General features: G+C 39.6%; 1 protein-coding gene across 1 annotated transcript in view; it reads left to right on the forward strand.

The window, feature by feature from the left end:
• LOC128666732 (zinc finger protein OZF) overlaps positions 1-27,085 on the forward strand; it is a 63,810-nt gene that overhangs the window by 1,822 nt on the left and 34,903 nt on the right. The window contains exon 2 of the mRNA XM_053721483.1: positions 25,872-26,001. Coding sequence (XP_053577458.1) covers positions 25,987-26,001 — 15 coding nt within the window. The 5' untranslated portion in view covers positions 25,872-25,986. The remainder of the gene's footprint in view (positions 1-25,871; positions 26,002-27,085) is intronic.

The following is a 27,085-nucleotide window of genomic DNA, read 5'->3' on the forward strand; positions in this document are numbered from 1 at the left end:
TATACAATGCTGGGGGATTGTATGTGTGATACAGGGAACCTCTATATAACATTATATATCTGTATATACAATACTTGGGGATTGTGTGTGTGATACAGGGAACCTCTATATAACATTATATGTCTGTATATACAGTACTGGGGGATTGTGTGTGTGATACAGGGAACCTCTATATAACATTATATATCTGTATATACAGTACTGGGGGATTGTGTGTGTGTGATACAGGGAACCTCTATGTAACATTATATATCTGTATATACAGTACTGTGGATTGTGTGTGTGTGATACAGGGAACCTCTATATAACTTTATATATATGTATATACAGTACTGGGGGATTGTGTGTGTGTGTGATACAGGGAACCTCTATATAACATTATATATCTGTATATACAGTACTGGGGGATTGTGTGTGATATAGGGAACGTCTATATAACATATATCTGTATATACAGTACTGGGGGATTGTGTGTGTGTGTGATACAGGGAACCTCTATATAACGTTATATATCTGTATATACAGTACTGGGGGATTGTGTCTGTGTGATACAGGGAACCTCTATATAACGTTATATATCTGTATATACAGTACTGGGGGATTGTGTGTGTGTGATACAGGGAACCTCTATATAACATTATATATCTGTATATACAGTACTGGGGGATTGTGTGTGTGTGTGATAAAGGGAACCTCTATATAACGTTATATATCTGTATATACAGTACTGGGGGATTGTGTGTGTGTGATACAGGGAACCTCTATATAACATTATATATCTGTATATACAGTACTGGGGGATTGTGTGTGTGTGATACAGGGAACCTCTATATAACGTTATATATCTGTATATACAGTACTGGGGGATTGTGTGTGTGTGATACAGGGAACCTCTATATAACATTATATATCTGTATATACAGTACTGGGGGATTGTGTGTGTGTGATAAAGGGAACCTCTATATAACATTATATATCTGTATATACATTACTGGGGGATTGTGTGTGTGATACAGGGAACCTCTATATAACATTATATATCTGTATATACAGTACTGGGGTATTGTGTGTGTGTGATAGGGAACCTCTATATAACATTATATATCTGTATATACAGTACTGGGGGATTGTGTGTGATACAGGGAACCTCTATATAACATTATATATCTGTATATACAGTACTGGGGGATTGTGTGTGTGTGTGTGATACAGGGAACCTCTATATAACATTATATATCTGTATATACAATACTGGGGGATTGTGTGTGTGATACAGGGAACCTCTATATAACATTATATATCTGTATATACAGTACTGGGGGATTGTGTGTGTGTGATACAGGGAACCTCTATATAACATTATATGTCTTTATATACAGTACTGGGGGATTGTGTGTGTGATACAGGGAACCGCTATATAAAACATTATATATCTGTATATACAGTACTGGGGGATTGTGTGTGTGTGATACAGGGAACCTCTATATAACATTATATATCTGTATATACAGTACTGGGGGATTGTGTGTGTGTGATACAGGGAACCTCTATATAACATTATATATCTGTATATATAGTACTGGGGGATTGTGTGTGTGATACAGGGACCTCTATATAACATTATATATCTGTATATACAGTACTGGGGGATTGTGTGTGTGTGTGTGTGTGATACAGGGAACCTCTATATAACATTATATATCTGTATATACAATACTGGGGGATTGTGTGTGTGTGATACAGGGAACCTCTATATAACATTATATATCTGTATATACATTACTGGGGGATTGTGTGTGTGATACAGGGAACCTCTATATAACATATATCTGTATATACAGTACTGGGGGATTGTGTGTGTGTGATAAAGGGAACCTCTATATAACATTATATATCTGTATATACATTACTGGGGGATTGTGTGTGTGATACAGGGAACCTCTATATATCATTATATATCTGTATACACAGTACTGGGGGATTGTGTGTGTGTGATACAGGGAACCTCTATATAACATTATATATCTGTATATACAGTACTGGGGGATTGTGTGTGTGTGATAAAGGGAACCTCTATATAACATTATATATCTGTATACACAGTACTGGGGTATTGTGTGTGTGTGATAGGGAACCTCTATATAACATTATATATCTGTATATACAGTACTGGGGGATTGTGTGTGTGATACAGGGAACCTCAATATAACATTTATATATCTGTATATACAATACTGGGGGATTGTATGTGTGATGCAGGGAAACTCTATATAACATTATATATCTGTATATACAATACTGGGGGATTGTGTGTGTGATACAGGGAACCTCTATATAACATTATATATCTGTATATACAGTACTGGGGGATTGTGTGTGTGATACAGGGAACCTCTATATAACATTATATGTCTGTATATACAGTACTGGGGGATTGTGTGTGTGATACAGGGAACCTCTATATAACATTATATATCTGTATATACAGTACTGGGGGATTGTGTGTGTGATACAGGGAACCTCTATATAACATTATATATCTGTATATACAGTACTGGGGGATTGTGTGTGTGTGATACAGGGAACCTCTATATAACATTATATATCTGTATATATAGTACTGGGGGATTGTGTGTTTTTTGTTACAGGGACCTCTATATAACATTATATATCTGTATATACAGTACTGGGGGATTGTGTGTGTGTGTGTGTGATACAGGGAACCTCTATATAACATTATATATCTGTATATACAATACTGGGGGATTGTGTGTGTGTGATAAAGGGAACCTCTATATAACATTATATATCTGTATACACAGTACTGGGGTATTGTGTGTGTGTGATAGGGAACCTCTATATAACATTATATATCTGTATATACAGTACTGGGGGATTGTGTGTGTGATACAGGGAACCTCAATATAACATTATATATCTGTATATACAATACTGGGGGATTGTATGTGTGATACAGGGAAACTCTATATAACATTATATATCTGTATATACAATACTGGGGGATTGTGTGTGTGATACAGGGAACCTCTATATAACATTATATATCTGTATATACAGTACTGGGGGATTGTGTGTGTGATACAGGGAACCTCTATATAACATTATATGTCTGTATATACAGTACTGGGGGATTGTGTGTGTGATACAGGGAACCTCTATATAACATTATATATCTGTATATACAGTACTGGGGGATTGTGTGTGTGATACAGGGAACCTCTATATAACATTATATATCTGTATATACAGTACTGGGGGATTGTGTGTGTGTGATACAGGGAACCTCTATATAACATTATATATCTGTATATATAGTACTGGGGGATTGTGTGTTTTTTGTTACAGGGACCTCTATATAACATTATATATCTGTATATACAGTACTGGGGGATTGTGTGTGTGTGTGTGTGATACAGGGAACCTCTATATAACATTATATATCTGTATATACAATACTGGGGGATTGTGTGTGTGTGATACAGGGAACCTCTATATAACATTATATATCTGCATATACAGTACTGGGGGATTGTGTGTGTGTGATACAGGGAACCTCTATATAACATTATATATCTGTATATACAGTACTGGGGGATTGTGTGTGATACAGGGAACCTCTATATAACATTATATATCTGTATATACAGTACTGGGGGATTGTGTGTGTGTGATACAGGGAACCTCTATATAACATTATATATCTGTATATACAGTACTGGGGGATTGTGTGTGATACAGGGAACCTCTAAATAACGTTATATATCTGTATATACAGTACTGGGGGATTGTGTGTGTGTGTGATACAGGGAACGTCTATATAACCTTATATATCTGTATATACAGTACTGGGGGATTGTGTGTGTGTGTGATACAGGGAACCTCTATATAACATTATATATCTGTTTATACAGTACTGGGGGATTGTGTGTGTGTGATACAGGAACCTCTATATAACATTATATATATGTATATACAGTACTGAGGGATTGTGTGTGTGATACAGGGAACCTCTATATAACATTATATATCTGTATATACAGTACTGGGGGATTGTGTGTGTGATACAGGGAACCTCTATATAACATTATATATCTGTATATACAGTACTGGGGGATTGTGTGTGTGATACAGGGAACCTCTATATAACATTATATATCTGTATATACAGTAAGGATTGTGTGTGTGTGATATAGGGAACCTCTATATAACATTATATATCTGTATATACAGTACTGGGGGATTGTGTGTGTGTGATACAGGGAACCTCTATATAACATTATATGTCTGTATATACAGTACTGGGGGATTGTGTGTGTGTGTGTGTGTGATACAGGGAACCTCTATATAACATTATATGTCTGTATATACAGTACTGGGGGATTGTGTGTGATACAGGGAACCTCTATATAACATTATATATCTGTATATACAGTACTGGGGGATTGTGTGTGATACAGGGAACCTCTATATAACATTATATGTCTGTATATACAGTACTGGGGGATTGTGTGTGTGTGATACAGGGAACCTCTATATAATATTATATATCTGTATATACAGTACTGGGGGATTGTGTGTGATACTGGGAACCTCTATATAACGTTATATATCTGTATATACAGTACTGGGGGATTGTGTGTGTGTGATACAGGGAAACTCTATATAACATTATATATCTGTATATACAGTACTGGGGGATTGTGTGGGTGTGATACAGGGAACCTCTATATAACATTATATATCTGTATGTACAGTACTGGGGGATTGTTTGTGTGTGATACAGGAAACCTCTATATAACATTATATGTCCGTATATACAGTAATGGGGGATTGTGTGTGTGTGATACAGGGAACCTCTATATAACATTATATATCTGTATATACAGTACTGGGGGATTGTGTGTGTGATACAGGGAACCTCTATATAACATTATATATCTGTATATACAGTACTGGGGGATTGTGTGTGTGTGATACAGGAACCTCTATATAACATTCTATATCTGTATATACAGCACTGGGGGATTGTGTGTGTGTGATACAGGAACCTCTATATAACATTATATATCTGTACAGGGAGTGCAGAATTATTAGGCAAGTTGTATTTTTGAGGATTAATTTTATTTTTGAACAACAACCATGTTCTCAATGAACCCAAAAAACTCATTAATATCAAAGCTGAATAGTTTTGGAAGTAGTTTTTAGTTTGTTTTTAGTTATAGCTATTTTAGGGGGATATCTGTGTGCAGGTGACTATTACTGTGCATAATTATTAGGCAACTTAACAAAAAACAAATATATACCCATTTCAATTATTTATTTTTACCAGTGAAACCAATATAACATCTCAACATTCACAAATATACATTTCTGACATTCAAAAACAAAACAAAAACAAATCAGTGACCAATATAGCCACCTTTCTTTGCAAGGACACTCAAAAGCCTGTCATCCATGGATTCTGTCAGTGTTTTGATCTGTTCACCATCAACATTGCGTGCAGCAGCAACCACAGCCTCCCAGACACTGTTCAGAGAGGTGTACTGTTTTCCCTCCTTGTAAATCTCACATTTGATGATGGACCACAGGTTCTCAATGGGGTTCAGATCAGGTGAACAAGGAGGCCATGTCATTAGATTTTCTTCTTTTATACCCTTTCTTGCCAGCCACGCTGTGGAGTACTTGGACGCGTGTGATGGAGCATTGTCCTGCATGAAAATCATGTTTTTCTTGAAGGATGCAGACTTCTTCCTGTACCACTGCTTGTGTGTCTTCCAGAAACTGGCAGTAGGACTGGGAGTTGAGCTTGACTCCATCCTCAACCTGAAAAGGCCCCACAAGCTCATCTTTGATGATACCAGCCCAAACCAGTACTCCACCTCCACCTTGCTGGCGTCTGAGTCTGACTGGAGCTCTCTGCCCTTTACCAATCCAGCCACGGGCCCATCCATCTGGCCCATCAAGACTCACTCTCATTTCATCAGTCCATAAAACCTTAGAAAAATCAGTCTTGAGATATTTCTTGGCCCAGTCTTGACGTTTCATCTTGTGTGTCTTGTTCAGTGGTGGTCGTCTTTCAGCCTTTCTTACCTTGGCCATGTCTCTGAGTATTGCACACCTTGTGCTTTTGGGCACTCCAGTGATGTTACAGCTCTGAAATATGGCCAAACTGGTGGCAAGTGGCATCTTGGCAGCTGCACGCTTGACCTTTCTCAGTTCATGGGCAGTTATTTTGCGCCTTGGTTTTTCCACACGCTTCTTGCGACCCTGTTGACTATTTTGAATGAAATGCTTGATTGTTCGATGATCACGCTTCAGAAGCTTTGCAATTTTAAGAGTGCTGCATCCCTCTGCAAGATATCTCACTATTTTTGACTTTTCTGAGCCTGTCAAGTCCTTCTTTTGACCCATTTTGCCAAAGGAAAGGAAAGGAAGTTGCCTAATAATTATGCACACCTGATATAGGGTGTTGATGTCATTAGACCACACCCCTTCTCATTACAGAGATGCACATCACCTAATATGCTTAATTGGTAGTAGGCTTTCGAGCCTATACAGCTTGGAGTAAGACAACATGCATAAAGAGGATGATGTGGTCAAAATACTAATTTGCCTAATAATTCTGCACTCCCTGTATATACAGTACTGGGGGATTGTGTGTGTGTGATACAGGAACCTCTATATAACATTATATATCTGTATACACAGTACTGGGGGATTGTGTGTGATACAGGGAACCTCTATATAACATAATATATCTGTATATACAGTACTGGGGGATTGTGTGTGTGTGACACAGGGAACCTCTATATAACATTTTATGTCTGTATATACAGTAATGGGGGATTGTGTGTGTGATACAGGGAACCTCTATATAACATTATATATCTGTATATACAGTACTGGGGGATTGTGTGTGTGATACAGGGAACCTCTATATAACATTATATATCTGTATATACAGTACTGGGGGATTTTGTGTGTGATACAGGGAACCTCTATATAACATTATATATCTGTATATACAGTACTGGGGGATTGTGTGTGTGTGATACAGGGAACCTCTATATAACATTATAAATCTGTATATACAGTACTGGAGGATTGTGTGTGTGTGATACAGGGAACCTCTATATAACATTATATATCTGTATATACAGTACTGGGGGATTGTGTGTGTGTGTGTGTGTGTGTGTGATACAGGGAACCTCTATATAACATTATATATCTGTATATACAGTACTGGGGGTTTGTGTGTGTGTGATACAGGGAACCTCTATATAACATTATATATCTGTATATACAGTACTGGAGGATTGTGTGTGTGTGTGATATAGGGAACCTCTATATAAAGTTATATATCTGTATATACAGTACTGGGGGATTGTGTGTGTGTGATACAGGGAACCTCTATATAACATTATATATCTGTATATACAGTACTGGAGGATTGTGTGTGTGTGATACAGGGAACCTCTATATAACGTTATATATCTGTATATACAGTACTGGAGGATTGTGTGTGTGTGATACAGGGAACCTCTATATAACATTATATATCTGTATATACAGTACTGGGGGATTGTGTGTGTGATACAGGGAACCTCTATATAACATTATATATCTGTATATACAGTACTGGGGGTTTGTGTGTGTGTGATACAGGGAACCTCTATATAACATTATATATCTGTATATACAGTACTGGAGGATTGTGTGAGTGTGTGATACAGGGAACCTCTATATAACATTAAATATCTGTATATACAGTACTGGGGGATTGTGTGTGTGTGATACAGGGAACCTCTATATAACATTATATATCTGTATATACAGTACTGGGGGATTGTGTGTGTGTGTGATACAGAGAACCTCTATATAACGTTATATATCTGTATATATAGTACTGGGGGATTGTGTGTGTGATACAGGGAACCTCTATATAATATTATATATCTGTATATACAGTACTGGGGGATTGTGTGTGTGTGATACACGGAACCTCTATATAACATATATCTGTATATACAGTACTGGGGGATTGTGTGTGATACAGGGAACCTCTATATCACATTATATATCTGTATATACAGTACTGGGGGATTGTGTGTGATATAGGGAACCTCTATATCAGTGATTTTTAACCTTTTTTTTTTGCCGTGGCACACTTTTTTACATTAAAAAATCCTGTGGCACACCACCATCCCAAAATTTAAAAAAAAAATCACACATTGTAGCCTAATACAGCATATATATATACATACACACAAACACACACATACTGTATGTATTGTGCTGTTATGCCATGCCTCCTACAAACTACCCCTGCACTGGGAGTAAAAAACAAGCAAAGTTTAAAAAATATGTCACACTGTTGTCAGTCTGCCGTGGCACACCTGAGGATCTCTCACGGCACACTGGTTGAAAAACACTGCTCTTTATAACATATATCTGTATATACAGTACTGGGGGATTGTGTGTGATACTGGGAACCTCTATATAACGTTATATATCTGTATATACAGTACTGGGGGATTGTGTGTGATACTGGGAACCTCTATATAACGTTATATATCTGTATATACAGTACTGGGGGATTGTGTGTGTGTGTGATACAGGGAACCTCTATATAACATTATATATCTGTATATACAGTACTGGGGGATTGTGTGTGTGTGATACAGGGAACCTCTATATAACGTTATGTATCTGTATATACAGTACTGGGGGATTGTGTGTGTGATACAGGGAACCTCTATATAACATTATATATCTGTATATACAGTACTGGGGGATTGTGTGTGTGATACAGGGAACCTCTATATAACATTATATATCTGTATATACAGTACTGGGGGATTGTGTGTGTGTGTGATACAGAGAACCTCTATATAACGTTATATATCTGTATATACAGTACTGGGGGATTGTGTGTGTGATACAGGGAACCTCTATATAATATTATATATCTGTATATACAGCACTGGGGGATTGTGTGTGTGTGATACAGGAACCTCTATATAACATTATATATCTGTATATACAGTACTGAGGGATTGTGTGAGTGTGTGATACAGGGAACCTCTATATAACATTAAATATCTGTATATACAGTACTGGGGGATTGTGTGTGTGTTATACAGGGAACCTCTATATAACATTATATATCTGTATATACAGTACTGGGGGATTGTGTGTGTGTTATACAGGGAACCTCTATATAACATTATATATCTGTATATACAGTACTGGGGGATTGTGTGTGTGTGATACAGGGAACCACTATATAACATTATATATCTGTATATACAGTACTGGGGGATTGTGTGTGATACAGGGAACCTCTATATAACATTATATATCTGTATATACAGTACTGGGGGATTGTGTGTGATATAGACAACCTCTGTATAACATTATATATCTGTATATAGAGTACTGGGGGATTGTGTGTGTGTGTGTGATACAGGGAACCTCTATATAACATTATATATCTGTATATACAATACTGGGGGATTGTGTGTGATACAGGAACCTCTATATAACATTATATATCTGTATATACAGTACTGGGGGCTGTGTGTGTGATACAGGGAACCTCTATATAACGTTATATATCTGTATATACAGTACTGGGGGATTGTGTGTGTGTGATACAGGGAACCTTTATATAACATTATATATCTGTATTCACAGTACTGGGGGATTGTGTGTGTGTGATACAGGGAACCTCTATATAACATTATATGTCTGTATATACAGTACTGGGGGATTGTGTGTGTGATACAGGGAACCTCTATATAATATTATATATCTTTATATACAGTACTGGGGGATTGTGTGTGTGTGATACAGGGAACCTCTATATAACATTATATGTCTGTATATACAGTACTGGGGGATTGTGTGTGTGTGATACACGGAACCTCTATATAACGTTATATATCTGTATATACAGTACTGGGGGATTGTGTGTGTGTGTGTGATACAGGAACCTCTATATAACATTACATATCTGTATATACAGTACTGGGGGCTCTGTGTGTGTGTGATACAGGGAACCTCTATATAACATTATATATCTGTATATACAGTACTGGGGGATTGTGTGTGTGTGATACAGGGAACCTCTATATAACGTTATATATCTGTATATACAGTACTGGGGGATTGTGTGTGTGTGATACAGGGAACCTCTATATAACATTATATATCTGTATATACAGTACTGGGGGATTGTGTGTGTGATACAGGGAACCTCTATATAACATTATATATCTGTATATACAGTACTGGGGGATTGTGTGTGATATAGGCAACCTCTGTATAAATTTATATATCTGTATATACAGTACTGGGGGATTGTGTGTGTGATACAGGGAACCTCTATATAACATTTTATATCTGTATATACAGTACTGGGGGATTGTGTGTGTCAGTGACGTGAACTCATAGGAGGCAGGTGAGGCAGTGCCTCCGCTGGCCAATCTAGGTATTACAGCCTTTTTTTTATATAAAAATAAAAGAAATCTTTTTTTTCTCTTGTTAAGTGTAGTCAGTCCACGGGTCATCAATTACTTATGGAATATATCTCTTCCTAACAGGAAGCTGCAAGAGGATCACCCAAGCAGAGCTGCTATATAGCTCCTCCCCTCACATGTCATATTCAGTCATTCTCTTGCAGCCTAACTAAAGATAGGTCGCTGTGAGAGGTCTGTGGTGTTTTTTAACTTAGTTTATTTCTTCAATCAAAAGTTTGTTATTTTAAATGGCACCGGAGTGTGCTGTTTGTTCTCAGGCAGCATTAGATGAAGAATCTGCCTGCGTTTTCTATGATCTTAGCAGACGTAACTAAGATCCACTGGCTGTTCTCATCTGAGGAGTGAGGTAACTTCAGAAAAGGGGAATAGCATGCAGGGCCTCCCTGCAAACGAGGTGTGTGCAGTAAATTATTTTTCTGAGGAATGGAATTGACTGAGAAAATACTGCTGATACCAATGTAACGTAAGTTCAGCCTTAAATGCAGTGATAGCGACTGGTATTAGGCTGATGAGTGTGTGTACACTGAATGTATTTTTCTAAGGAATGGAATTGACTCTGAAAATACTGTTAATACTGAAATAATGTATGAGCCTTAACTGCAGTAAAAGCGACTGGTAGCAGGCTTATTAATAACACTTCATAACTTTTAAAATGTATGTTCAAAACGTTTAATGGCATGTTAGTCGTTTTTTGTGAGGTACTTGGTGATAAAACTTATTGGGGCATGATTTTTACCACATGGCCACCTTTGTTTTCTGCATAGAAACAGTTATCTGAGCTTCCCCACTGTTGTAATATGAGTGGGAGGGGCCTATTTTAGCGCTTTTTTGCGCAGTAAAAATTCAGTCACAATCTGTCTACTTCATCCTCCATGATCCAGATCGTCTCTAGAGAGCTCAGGGGTCTTCAAAATTCATTTTGAGGGAGGTAATCAGTCACAGCAGACCTGTGACAGTGTGTTTTGACTGTGTTAAAAACGTTAATTATTAAATTGTTATCCGTTTTTGGGTATTAAGGGGTTAATCATCCATTTGCTGGTGGGTGCAATCCTTTGCTAACTTAATACATTTACTGTGAAAAAATTGGTTGCTATAACTATTTTGGTTCATTGTTATTTCAACTGTGACAGCTTTTTGTGCTTCTTAAAGGCACAGTAGCGTTTTTTATATTGCTTGTAAATTTATTTAGAAAAGTATTTCCAAGCTTGCTAGTCTCATTGCTAGTCTGTTTAAACATGTCTGACTCAGATGAATCTCTTTGTTCACTATGTTTAAAGGCCAATGTGGAGCCCAATAGAAATTTGTGTACTAATTGCATTGATGTTACTTTAAATAAAAGTCAATCTTTACATGTAAAGAAATTATCACCAGACAACGAGGGGGAAGTTATGCCGACTAACTCTCCTCACGTGTCAGTACCTTCGCCTCCCGCTCAGGAGCTGCGTGATTTTGTGGCGCCAAGTACATCAGGGAGGCCCTTACAAATCACTTTGCAAGACATGGCTACTGTTATGACAGAAGTATTATCTAAATTGCCAGAATTAAGAGGCAAGCGCGATAGCTCTGGGTTAAGGACAGAGCGCGCGGATGAGGTGAGAGCCATGTCAGATACTGCGTCACAGTTTGCAGAACATGAAGACGGAGAGCTTCATTCTGTGGGTGACGGATCTGATCCAGGGAGACTGGATTCAGAGATTTCTAATTTTAAATTTAAGCTTGAGAACCTCCGCATATTGCTAGGGGAGGTATTAGCGGCTTTGAATGATTGTAACACGGTTGCAATTCCAGAAAAATTATGTAGGTTGGATAGATACTATGCGGTACCGGTGTGTACTGACGTGTTTCCTATACCTAAAAGGCTTACAGAGATTATTAGCAAGGAGTGGGATAGACCTGGTGTGCCTTTTTACCCTCCTCCCATATTTAGGAAAATGTTTCCTATAGACGCCACCACACGAGACTTATGACAGACGGTCCCTAAGGTGGAGGGAGCAGTTTCTACTTTAGCTAAGCGTACCACTATCCCGGTGGAGAATAGTTGTGCCTTTTCAGATCCAATGGATAAGAAATTAGAGGGTTACCTTAAGAAAATGTTTGTTCAACAAGGTTTTATCTTACAGCCCCTTGCATGCATTGCGCCTGTCACTGCTGCGGCGGCATTCTGGTTTGAGTCTCTGGAAGAGGCCATTCGCACAGCTCCATTGGATCAAATTATGAACAAGCTTAAAGCACTTAAGCTAGCTAACGCATTTGTTTCTGATGCCGTCGTACATTTAACCAAACTTACGGCTAAGAACTCCGGATTCGCCATCCAAGCGCGCAGAGCGCTATGGCTTAAATCCTGGTCAGCTGACGTGACTTCTAAATCTAAATTGCTTAATATTCCTTTCAAAGGGCAGACCTTATTCGGGCCCGGCTTGAAAGAAATTATAGCTGACATTACGGGAGGTAAGGGCCATGCTCTACCTCAGGACAGGGCCAAATCAAAGGCCAAACAGTCTAATTTTCGTGCCTTTCGTAACTTCAAGGCAGGAGCAGCATCAACTTCCTCCGCTCCAAAACAGGAAGGAGCTGTTGCTCGTTACAGACAGGGCTGGAAAGTTAACCAGTCCTGGAACAAGGGCAAGCAGGCCAAGAAACCTGCTGCTGCCCCTAAGACAGCATGAAGAGAGGGCCCCCTATCCGGAAACGGATCTAGTAGGGGGCAGACTTTCTCTCTTCGCCCAGGCTTGGGCAAGAGATGTCCAGGATCCCTGGGCGTTGGAGATCATATCTCAGGGATATCTCCTAGACTTCAAAACTTCTCCTCCACGAGGGAGATTTCATCTTTCAAGGTTATCAGCAAACCAAATAAAGAAAGAGGCGGTTCTACGCTGTGTACAAGACCTCTTACTAATGGGGGTGATCCACCCAGTTCCGCGGACGGAACACGGGCAAGGATTCTATTCAAATCTATTTGTGGTTCCCAAGAAAGAGGGAACCTTCAGACCAATCTTGGACTTAAAAATCCTAAACAAATTCCTAAGAGTTCCATCATTCAAAATGTAAACTATTCGAACCATCCTGCCCATGATCCAAGAGGGTCAGTACATGACCACAGTGGACTTAAAGGATGCCTACCTTCACATACCGATTCACAAGGATCATTATCGGTACCTAAGATTTGCTTTCCTAGACAGGCATTACCAGTTTGTAGCTCTTCCCTTCGGATTAGCTACGGCTCCAAGAATCTTTACAAAAGTTCTGGGCTCACTTCTGGCGGTACTAAGACCGCGAGGCATAGCGGTGACTCCGTACCTAGACGACATTCTGATACAAGCGTCAAGTTTTCAAACTGCCAAGTCTCATACAGAGATAGTTCTGGCATTTCTGAGGTCGCATGGGTGGAAGCTGAACGTGGAAAAGAGTTCTCTATTACCACTTACAAGGGTTCCCTTTCTAGGGACTCTTATAGATTCTGTAGAGATGAAAATTTACCTGACGGAGGGCAGGTTATCAAAACTTCTAAATGCTTGCCGTGTCCTTCATTCCATTCCACACCCGTCAGTAGCTCAGTGCATGGAAGTAATCGGCTTAATGGTAGCGGCAATGGACATAGTACCATTTGCGCGCCTGCATCTCAGACCGCTGCAATTGTGCATGCTAAGTCAGTGGAATGGGGATTACTCAGATTTGTCCCCCCTGCTAAATCTGGATCAAGAGACCAGAGATTCTCTTCTATGGTGGCTTTCTCGGCCACATCTGTCCAAGGGGATGACCTTTCGCAGGCCAGATTGGACGATTGTAACAACAGACGCCAGCCTTCTAGGCTGGGGCGCAGTCTGGAACTCCCTGAAGGCTCAGGGACTATGGACTCAGGAGGAGAAACTCCTCCCAATAAATATTCTGGAATTAAGAGCAATATTCAATGCTCTCCTAGCTTGGCCTCAGTTAGCAACTCTGAGGTTCATCAGATTTCAGTCGGACAACATCACGACTGTGGCTTACATCAACCATCAAGGGGGAACCAGAAGTTCCCTAGCGATGTTGGAAGTCTCAAAGATAATTCGCTGGACAGAGTCTCACTCTTGCCACCTGTCAGCGACTTACATCCCAGGCGTGGAGAACTGGGAGGCGGATTTTCTAAGTCGCCAGACTTTTCATCCGGGGGAGTGGGAACTTCATCCGGAGGTCTTTGCTCAACTGATTCATCGTTGGGGCAAACCAGATCTGGATCTCATGGCGTCTCGCCAGAACGCCAAGCTTCCTTGTTACGGATCCAGGTCTAGGGACCCGGGAGCGGTGCTGATAGATGCTCTGACAGCCCCTTGGGTCTTCAACATGGCTTATGTGTTTCCACCATTTCCGATGCTTCCTCGTTTGATTGCCAAGATCAAACAGGAGAGAGCTTTGGTGATTCTGATAGCGCCTGCGTGGCCACGCAAGACCTGGTATGCAGACCTAGTGGACATGTCGTCCTGCCCACCGTGGTCTCTGCCTCTAAGACAGGACCTTCTAATTCAGGGTCCTTTCAACCATCCAAATCTAATTTCTCTGAGGCTGACTGCATGGAGATTGAACGCTTGATTCTATCAAAGCGAGGCTTCTCGGAGTCGGTTATTGATACCTTAATACAGGCTAGGAAGCCTGTTACCAGAAGAATTTACCATAAGATATGGCGTAAATATTTATATTGGTGCGAATCCAAGAGTTACTCATGGAGTAAGGTTAGGATTCCTAGGATATTGTCTTTTCTACAAGAGGGTTTAGAAAAGGGCTTATCTGCTAGTTCGTTAAAGGGACAGATTTCTGCTCTGTCTATTCTTCTACACAAACGTCTGGCAGAAGTTCCAGACGTTCAGGCTTTTTGTCAGACTTTAGCTAGGATTAAGCCTGCGTTTAAGACTGTTGCTCCGCCGTGGAGCTTAAACTTAGTTCTTAACGTTCTTTTTTTTTATTTTTATTTTTTATTTTAACTTTTTTTTATTGAGAAAAGTTTTGTTACAGTTTTCACAAGGCAATTGGTACAGTGATACTTTACTGTATAACATCCAGCATTAAATAACCTGTTTACAACATTTTTTCCCCCCCTCTTACATCCATAAATGGTACAGGGATGTTTAGCTTCCTCACATTACATCCAATATATACTTTATACAATCTTTCATCCAGCTTACTACCTCTACAGAGTGGACTACTATACTCTTGTTAATATGAATTAGTTCAGTACTATTCTCATTTTTTTTTTTTATTTATATTAATTTTGGTTGTTTCTCTAAATAGGCTACTAAAAAAAAAGAAAAGTCTTAATAGCACATCCTTTTTCTTGATGTGTTTGACTATTAAATATCTCATACACTATAACAAAAAAAAAAGAAAAACAAAAAAAAAGAAAGAAAAAACAGAAAAAGAGTTAGTCTTACATCTCCCCCTCTCCATCCCTCTCCCCTCCTACGCCCTCCAGCTCCCCCTGAGTTGTTCCTCTTAACGTTCTTCAAGGCGTTCCATTTGAACCCCTTCATTCCATTGATATCAAGCTGTTATCCTGGAAGGTTCTGTTTTTGATGGCTTTTTCCTCGGCTCGAAGAGTCTCTGAGTTATCTGCCTTACATTGTGATTCTCCTTATCTGATTTTTCATTCAGACAAGGTAGTTCTGCGTACTAAACCTGGGTTCTTACCTAAGGTAGTTACTAACAGGAATATCAATCAAGAGATTGTTGTTCCATCACTGTGTCCTAACCCTTCTTCAAAGAAGGAACGACTTTTGCATAATCTGGACGTAGTCCGTGACCTGAAGTTCTATTTGCAGGCAACTAAAGATTTTCGTCAAACTTCTTCCCTGTTTGTCGTTTACTCTGGACAGAGAAGAGGTCAAAAGGCTTCGGCTACCTCTCTCTCTTTTTGGCTTCGTAGCATAATACGTTTAGCCTATGAGACTGCTGGACAGCAGCCTCCTGAAAGGATTACAGCTCATTCTACTAGAGCTGTGGCTTCCACCTGGGCCTTTAAAAATGAGGCCTCTGTTGAACAGATTTGCAAGGCTGCAACTTGGTCTTCACTTCACACTTTTTCAAAATTTTACAAATTTGACACTTTTGCTTCTTCGGAGGCTATTTTTGGGAGAAAGGTGCTTCAGGCAGTGGTTCCTTCTGTTTAAGGTTCCTGCCTTGTCCCTCCCTTCATCCGTGTACTTTAGCTTTGGTATTGGTATTCCATAAGTAATGGATGACCCGTGGACTGACTACACTTAACAAGAGAAAACATAATTTATGCTTACCTGATAAATTTATTTCTCTTGTAGTGTAGTCAGTCCACGGCCCGCCCTGTCTTTAAGGCAGATCTAAATTTTAATTAAACTCCAGTCACCACTGTACCCTATGGTTTCTCCTTTCTCGTCTGGTTTTGGTCGAATGACTGAATATGACATGTGAGGGGAGGAGCTATATAGCAGCTCTGCTTGGGTGATCCTCTTGCAGCTTCCTGTTAGGAAGAGATATATTCCATAATTAATGGATGACCCGTGGACTGACTACACTACAAGAGAAATAAATTTATCAGGTAAGCATAAATTATGTTTTTTCATTTTTTTTTTAATAAAAAGGTGACCCCCCCCCACCCCTCCACCAAAATCAGTACTTTATTATTTTGATGTGTTTCTGTAAAAAAAAAACGTAACAGAAATACATTGACATTCATATTGCGCAACTAGAGTCCTGCCAGCTATCCTTCTATTGCGCAATATGAATGCAAGGTATTATGGATGTCTATGGGCCGCTGAGACACTGCCACCAGGAGGAGAATAGGTGCCATTGCAGTGCTCTCTTGCGGCCCATACTGCTCCCACCGGAGGCTTGACTCTGAAAGCCTCGGGAGCCATTGCCGCCTCTCAGCCAATCAGACGACAGCAAGTCTGAGTCTGTTGTGCTGAGTGCCGGGCGCATGGGCATATTATGGCCTAGGTCGGCAGATTTGAGGGGGCGGCACTTTTTGGGGCTGGGGCACTCAAGAATTGTCCCTTTATTGGTGTCTGAGTCTAGGCAGGGGCAACACATCCACATCATAGCCGCAGACACACAACAAGCAGATCAAAAACTTGCCACACTAATGCATGAGGCAGCGGCTGCTACGGATGGGTGGGAATGGAACCTCACTCTGACTGTGTTGAAATCAGGGCCTCATAGTTGCGGGCAAACCGGCAGTAGCCGCTAGCCTGGGAAGCAACGGGTACACAGGGCGCAACCTGCAGAGAAACATAAGGTAACATACATCCTGGCTAGCTCTATAATAAAAAGTACAGCCTTTTTAATGTGTTCAGTTTGCGTGGCTTATATACTGCAGGCTGCAGCTGTATATTAGCCACACAAACTGAGCACATTAAAAAGGCTGTATTTTTTATTCTGCCCCATGTGCCATGACTCAGCTATGATTAAACTTTAGGCACTAAGTGCAGGGATCAGAGTGATACTTCTGCCGGTGCTGTGGGACCTTTGACAGCTGGGCTTGTTTATGACATGCTGTCTAACTTCCCTAACTGCTGGAATGTAGCAGTGAAGAGACAACGGGGGTTGGGGCTTTCAGGACGGAGAAGACCACACCGTCAGGCAAGGTAAGTTTATGACTTTAAAAATTATCTTTTTTTTTTCTCCCCGTGCCGTTTTTTATGGCCTTTCTCCGCTGCAGATAACTGATACTGTGAGAATAAGGGACTTATAAGTGTGCACTGTTTCCCTTTCTTAAAAAAAAAAAAAGAAAGAAAGAATAGTATAGCACTATTTTCTGTTACACAAGTTAAACTGTGATGGTGCCAAATGGATAATGCCCAGTGTGTGTTTGTGAGAGAGTTTGTGTCTTTGTGTGTCTGTGTGTCTTTATGTCAGTGTAACTGTGTGTGTCTTTATGTCTGTGTAACTGTGTGTGTGTCTTTATGTCTGTCTTTGTGTGTGTGTCTTTATGTCTCTGTAACTATGTGTGTCTTTATGTCTGTGTAACTGTGTGTCTTTATGTCTGTGTAACTGTGTGTCTTTATGTCTTTTTAACTGTGTGTGTGTGTCTTTATGTCTGTGTAACTGTGTGTGTCTTTATGTCTGTCTTTGTGTGTGTGTCATTATGTCTGTGTAACTGTGTGTGTCTTTATGTCTGTGTAATTATGTGTGTCTTTATGTCTGTGTAACTGTGTGTCTTTATGTCTGTGTAACTGTGTGTGAATGTAAGTGTCTTTATGTCTGTGTAACCGTGTGTGGATGTAAGTGTCTTTATGTCTGTGTAACTGTGTGTGAATGTAAGTGTCTTTATGTCTTTGTAACTGTGTGTGAATGTAAGTGTCTTTATGTCTGTGTAACTGTGTGTGAATGTAAGTGTCGTTATGTCTGTGTAACTGTGTGTGTGAATGTAAGTGTCTTTATGTCTGTGTAACTGTGTGTGTCTTTATGTCTGTGTAACTATGTGTGTCTTTATGTCTGTGTAACTGTGTGTCTTTATGTCTGTGTAACTGTGTGTCTTTAAGTCTGTGTAACTGTGTGTCTTTATGTCTGTGTAACTGTGTGTGTGTGTGTGTGTCTTTATGTCTGTGTAACTGTGTGTGAATGTAAGTGTCTTTATGTCTGTGTAACTGTGTGTCTTTATGTCTGTGTAACTGTGTGTGTCTTTATGTCTGTGTAACTGTGTGTGTGAATGTAAGTGTCTTTATGTCTGTGTAACTGTGTGTGTGAATGTAAGTGTCTTTATGTCTGTGTAACTGTGTGTGTGAATGTAAGTGTCTTTATGTCTGTGTAACTGTGTGTGTGAATGTAAGTGTCTTTATGTCTGTGTAACTGCGTGTGTGAATGTAAGTGTCTTTATGTCTGTGTAACTGTGTGTGTGTGAATGTAAGTGTCTTTATGTCTGTGTAACTGTGTGTGTGAATGTAAGTGTCTTTATGTCTGTGTAACTGTGTGTGTGAATGTAAGTGTCTTTATGTCTGTATAACTGTGTGTATGAATGTCAGTGTCTTTATGTCTGTGTCTGTGTAACTGTGTGTGTGAATGTAAGTGTCTTTATGTCTGTGTAACTGTGTGTGTGAATGTAAGTGTCTTTATGTCTGTGTAACTGTGTGTGTGAATGTAAGTGTCTTTATGTCTGTGTAACTGCGTGTGTGAATGTAAGTGTCTTTATGTCTGTGTAACTGTGTGTGTGAATGTAAGTGTCTTTATGTCTGTGTAACTGTGTGTGTGTGAATGTAAGTGTCTTTATGTCTGTGTAACTGTGTGTGTGTGAATGTAAGTGTCTTTATGTCTGTGTAACTGTGTGTGTGTGAATGTAAGTGTCTTTATGTCTGTGTAACTGTGTGTGTGAATGTAAGTGTCTTTATGTCTGTATAACTGTGTGTGTGAATGTCAGTGTCTTTATGTCTGTGTCTGTGTGTGTGTAACTTTGTGTGTGAATGTGTCTTTATGTCTGTGTGTCTTAGTGTGTGTGTGAGTGTAAAAGTGTATTTTACTGGGAACAACAGTTAATAAAGCTGCTGATTAAATCCACCAATGGAAATCAGCGTTATCTCCTCTCCCTGCTCTCCCTCATCTGTCTACCCTCCCAGCTCCTTCATTCTCTTCCTTGCTCTCCCTCTTTTATTCTGATTTAGTTTAAAAATAGCATGAAAAATAAAAAAGGCATGTTGCACCCTGACCAAAAAGTATTATGGCTAAAAAAAGCCTAAAACCTGTGGGGTGGGGGGGCAGCAGAATTTTTAGTGCCTAGGGCAGCACAAAACCTAAATACGCCACTGTATTATATCTGATATATACTGTGTAGGCTTTTCTCTCACTACTTACTCACCATAAGCTATTTGGATGCCTCTCTTTTCCAGACATTTTGTAGAACTTCATGCCTCAAAACCATAAATATAAAGCCTGCCTAACCCACCTACTCACTGTCTGACCAGATACAAATCTGACATCTGCTTCATCCCCTCTCATGCTATTTTCTAAACCATAACACAGTAGGACCCTGCACACCTTGAGTCACTGTCCTCTTACATTGTTGGTTTTCTTCATTCTTTTGATATCCTTTGTTGAAAATCATATCTAAATATGCTCAGTAGCTACTGAGCATATCAAAAGAATGAAGAAAATCAGATATCCTTTGTTGAAAATCATATCTAAATATGCTCAGTAGCTACAGAGCATATTTAGATATGATTTTCAACAAAGGATATCAAAAGAATGACGAAAATCAGATATCCTTTGTTGAAAATCATATCTAAATATGCTCTGTAGCTACTGAGCATATTTAGATATGATTTTCAACAAAGGATATCAAAAGAATGAAGAAAATCAGATATCCTTTGTTGAAAATCATATCTAAATATGCTCAGAAGCAACTGAGCATATTTAGATATGATTTTCAACAAAGGATATCAAAAGAATGATGAAAATCAGATATCCTTTGTTGAAAATCATATCTAAATATGCTCTGTAGCTTCTGAGCATATTTAGATATGATTTTCAACAAAGGACATCAAAAGAATGAAGAAAATCAGATATCCTTTGTTGAAAATCATATCTAAATATGCTCAGAAGCAACTGAGCATATTTATATATGATTTTCAACAAAGGATATCAAAAGAATGACGAAAACCAGATACCCTTTGGTGAAAATCATATCTAAATATGCTCTGAAGCTACTGAGTATATTTAGATATGATTTTCAACAAAGGATATCAAAAGAATGAAGAAAATCAGATATCCTTTGTTGAAAATCATATCTAGATATGCTCAATAGATACTGATTGGTGGCTGCATATAGATACCTCATGCGATTGGCTCGCCCATGTACATTGCTATTTCTTCAAAGGATATCTAAAGAATGAAGGTGTATCCGATTCCTAGCCACTGCCTCACCAGCCTCTGAAGTCACCGCACATCACTGGTGTGTGTGATACAGGGAACCTCTATATAACATTATATATCTGTATATACAGTACTGGGGGATTGTGTGTGTGTGATACAGGAACCTCTATATAACATTCTATATCTGTATATACAGCACTGGGGGATTGTGTGTGTGTGATACAGGAACCTCTATATAACATTATATATCTGTATATACAGTACTGGGGGATTGTGTGTGTGTGATACAGGAACCTCTATATAACATTATATATCTGTATACACAGTACTGGGGGATTGTGTGTGATATAGGGAACCTCTATATAACATTATATATCTGTATATACAGTACTGGGGGATTGTGTGTGTGTGATACAGGGAACCTCTATATAACATTTTATGTCCGTATATACAGTAATGGGGGATTGTGTGTGTGATACAGGGAACCTCTATATAACATTATATATCTGTATATACAGTACTGGGGGATTGTGTGTGTGATACAGGGAACCTCTATATAACATTATATATCTGTATATACAGTACTGGGGGATTGTGTGTGATACAGGGAACCTCTATATAACATTATATATCTGTATATACAGTACTGGGGGATTTTGTGTGTGATACAGGGAACCTCTTTATAACATTATATATCTGTATATACAGTACTGGGGGATTGTGTGTGTGTGATACAGGGAACCTCTATATAACATTATATATCTGTATATACAGTACTGGGGGATTGTGTGTGTGTGATACAGGGAACCACTATATAACATTATATATCTGTATATACAGTACTGGGGGATTGTGTGTGATACAGGGAACCTCTATATAACATTATATATCTGTATATACAGTACTGGGTGTTACGGTTGCCTCCAGGCTGGCTGGAAGTTGGACCGTAGAAAAGGATGCTCCTAGCGCTCCCCTACAAACATGAGTCAAAGCTGCAAGTTAGAGGGTCAGAATAGGTCTGATGTGCTGGAACACACAGCCTGGTTTTTATTGAGGTTATATGCAAAAAAGACACTCAGGGGGAGGCATAAAATCCCCAATCACACATTTGATGCATTTAGATAGAGGCAACGCCCTTTGACAGGCTTTGACATTACTTCAGCAGATAACATTACACACAATAAAACAATGCAGTCCACCTTATCACTACTAGCAGTCTGATTGGACAATGGGAATGTTTTTCACTAAACTTAATTAGAGCTGATCCCAGCAAACTTGTATTTAGAATGCTTCTTGAAGCTGAACAAAGTTATCTCTTTAGTTCTGACCGAAGGGTCTGTCACATAGCACTTAATGGCACACAATGAAAACCAATGCCTCTGTAACAGTGCTCCCCCTCTGCCTGTGTGGCACCTGGCTCAGCAAGTCCCATTCACTGAACCAAGTGGGAGAAAGCCAGGGACAAGCTATTTTACAGGTCTGGGGACATAGTCTTAAAGGGGCATTGTTCACCAAAGTCACAATATGTCCCCAGACGGTTCTTAAAGGGCCATACACACCCAATAAAAGTTAATATGTTCTCAGGGGCACAATCTTCCAGGGGCCATAGTCATGAGGAAGGAGGCTGGCAAATAGGCTTCTCCACGATCCATGGAAGCAGGGCAATTTTTCATTTAAAGGGCCAGTTACAAATAGCAGTTTGTAACACTGGGGGATTGTGTGTGTGTGTGATACAGGGAACCTCTATATAACGTTATATATCTGTATATACAGTACTGGGGGATTGTGTGTGTGTGATACAGGAACCTCTATATAACATTATATATCTGTATATACAGTACTGGGGGATTGTGTGTGTGTGTGATACAGGGGACCTCTATATAACATTATATATCTGTATATACAGTACTGGGGGATTGTGTGTGATATAGGCAACCTCTGTATAACATTATATATCTGTATATAGAGTACATGCAAAAAAGACACTCAGGGGGAGGCATAAAATCCCCAATCACACATTTGATGCATTTAGATAGAGAGGCAACGCCCTTTGACAGGCCACAACATTACTTCAGCAGATAACATTACACACAATAAAACAATGCAGTCTACCTTATCACTACTAGCAGTCTGATTAGACAATGGGAATGTTTTTCACTAAACTTAATTAGAGCTGATCCCAGCAAACTTGTATTTAGAATGCTTCTTGAAGCTGAACAAAGTTATCTCTTTAGTTCTGACCGAAGGGTCTGTCACATAGCACTTAATGGCACACAATGAAAACCAATGCCTCTGTAACAGTGCTCCCCCTCTGTGGAACACTCTGCCTGTGTGGCACCTGGCTCAGCAAGTCCCATTCACTGAACCAAGTGGGAGAAAGCCAGGGACAAGCTATTTTACAGGTCTGGGGACATAGTCTTAAAGGGGCATTGTTCACCAAAGTCACAATATGTCCCCAGACGGTTCTTAAAGGGCCATACACACCCAATAAAAGTTAATATGTTCTCAGGGGCACAATCTTCCAGGGGCCATAGTCATGAGGAAGGAGGCTGGCAAATAGGCTTCTCCACGATCCATGGAAGCAGGACCTCTATATAACATTATATATCTGTATATACAGTACTGGGGGATTGTGTGTGATATAGGCAACCTCTGTATAACATTATATATCTGTATATAGAGTACTGGGGGATTGTGTGTGTGTGTGATACAGGGACCTCTATATAACATTATATATCTGTATATACAGTACTGGGGGATTGTGTGTGTGTGATACAGGGAACCTCTATATAACATTATATATCTGTATATACAGTACTGGGGGATTGTTTGTGTGTGTGATACAGGAACCTCTATATAACATTATATATCTGTATATACAGTTCTGGGGGATTGTGTGTGTGATATACAGGAACCTCTAACATTATATTTCTGTATATACATTACTGGGGGATTGTGTGTTTGTGATACAGGAACCTCTATATAACATTATATATCTGTATATACAGTACTGGGGGATTGTGTGTGTGTGATACAGGGGACCTCTATATAACATTATATATCTGTATATACAGTACTGGGGGATTGTGTGTGATATAGGCAATCTCTGTATAACATTATATATCTGTATATACAGTACTGGGGGATTGTGTGTGTGTGATACAGGAACCTCTATATAACATTATATATCTGTATATACAGTACTGGGGGATTGTGTGTTTGTGATACAGGAACCTCTATATAACATTATATATCTGTATATACAGTACTGGGGGATTGTGTGTGTGTGATACAGGGAACCTCTATATAACATTATATATCTGTATATACAGTACTGGGGGATTGTGTGTGTGTGATACAGGGAACCTCTATATAGCATTATATATCTGTATATACAGTACTGGGGGATTGTGTGTGTGATACAGGGAACCTCTATATAACATTATATATCTGTATATACAGTACTGGGGGATTGTGTGTGTGTGATACAGGGAACCTCTATATAACATTATATATCTGTATATACAGTACTGGGGGATTGTGTGTGTGTGATACAGGAACCTCTAACATTATATTTCTGTATATACATTACTGGGGGATTGTGTGTTTGTGATACAGGAACCTCTATATAACATTATATATCTGTATATACAGTACTGGAGGATTGTGTGTGTGTGATACAGGAACCTCTATATAATATTATATATCTGTATATACAGTACTGGGGGATTGTGTGTGTGTGTGATACAGGGAACCTCTATATAACATTATATGTCTGTATATACAGTACTGGGGGATTGTGTGTGTGTGTGATACAGGGAACCTCTATATAACATTATATGTCTGTATATACAGTACTGGGGGATTGTGTGTGTGTGATACAGGGAACCTCTTTATAACATTATATATCTGTATATACAGTACTGGGGGATTGTGTGTGATACAGGGAACCTCTATATAACATTATATATCTGTATATACAGTACTGGGGGATTGTGTGTGTGTGTGATACAGGGAACCTCTATATAACATTATATATCTGTATATACAGTACTGGGGGATTGTGTGTGATACAGGGAACCTCTATATAACATTATATATCTGTACATACAGTACTGGGGGATTGTGTGTGATACAGGGAACCTCTATATATACCCTAGCTGACTAACTTAGCGCCAGTTTTACTCTGCTTCATATTAGTTGTCACATTTTATCTATAGTCTCAGCCAGGAGTTGTTTAGAGTCTTCAGTTGGTTACCTCATTCTCTGGGGTATTACAGAGTTGTGTGAGAGTATATAGGCTTGGTGAGTATTACCTGTGTTTATCTGCCCAGCGCAGTTATGTAACCTTGTCATGTGACTTGTAGCCCTGTACTAATATTATGTGCAATAATTGTCAGTTATAGCTAAATTTGTTTCTGATTTTTCTTGGTTATTGTTAAGGTATCACTAATATTTGTTATATTCCATTTGCCTTAAGCATTTACACCCTCCTGTCGTTTCTAGGTTGTTGATAGTAAGAGTGACAAGAAGGTGAGTACCTGTTACTCAGTGTCACACACGTCGCTTAAGTTCCACAACAAGTTCTTGGAGTATCAGGGCGAATTCATGTGTGAGCTACATGATGACTGCGGAGGTGAGAACGATGAGCTCCGGGTTTGTTCATGGTCTTTATACAACACACACACAGTACAACCCAAGGGGGACTGAGCACACTAACCATACAGTCTGTTCATGGTCACTTGCTGAGCTCCGGGTTTGTTCATGGTCTTTATACAACACACAAAGCACAACCCCAGGGGGACTGAGCACACTTACCATATGGTCTGTTCATGGTCACTGGCTGAGCTCCGGGTTTGTTCATGGTATTTATACAACACACACAGCACAACCCCAGGGGGACTGAGCACACAAACTATATGGTCTGTTCATGGTCACTGGCTGAGCTTTGGGTTTGTTCATGGTCTTTATACAACACATACACAGCACAACCCCAGGGAGAGTGAGCACACTGACCATATGGTTTGTTCATGGTCACTGGCTGAGCTTTGGGTTTGTTCATGGTCTTTATACAACACACATACAGCACAACCCCAGGGGGACTGAGCGCACTGACCATATGGTCTGTTCATGGTCACTGGCTGAGCTCCGGGTTTGTTCATGGTATTTATACAACACACACACAGCACAACCCCAGGGGGACTGAGCACACAAACTATATGGTCTGTTCATGGTCACTGGCTGAGCTTTGGGTTTGTTCATGGTCTTTATGCAACACATACACAGCACAACCCCAGGGAGAGTGAGCACACTGACCATATGGTCTGTTCAGGTCACTGGCTGAGCTCCGGGTTTGTTCATGGTCTTTATACAACACACACACAGCACAACCCCAGGAGAGTGAGCACACTGACCATATGGTCTGTTCAGGTCACTGGCTGAGCTCCTGGTTTGTTCATGGTCTTTATACAACACATACACAGCACAACCCCAGGGAGAGTGAGCACACTGACCATATGGTTTGTTCATGGTCACTGGCTGAGCTTTGGGTTTGTTCATGGTCTTTATACAACACACACACAGCACAACCCCAGGGGGACTGAGCATACTAACCATATGGTCTGTTCATGGTCATTGGCTGAGCTCCAGGTTTGTTCATGGTCTTTATACAACACACACACACAGCACAACCCCAGGGGGACTGAGCACACTAACCATAA

The sequence above is a fragment of the Bombina bombina genome, chromosome 7, assembly GCF_027579735.1.
Source record: "Bombina bombina isolate aBomBom1 chromosome 7, aBomBom1.pri, whole genome shotgun sequence".
In the NCBI taxonomy this organism is placed as follows: domain Eukaryota; kingdom Metazoa; phylum Chordata; class Amphibia; order Anura; family Bombinatoridae; genus Bombina; species Bombina bombina.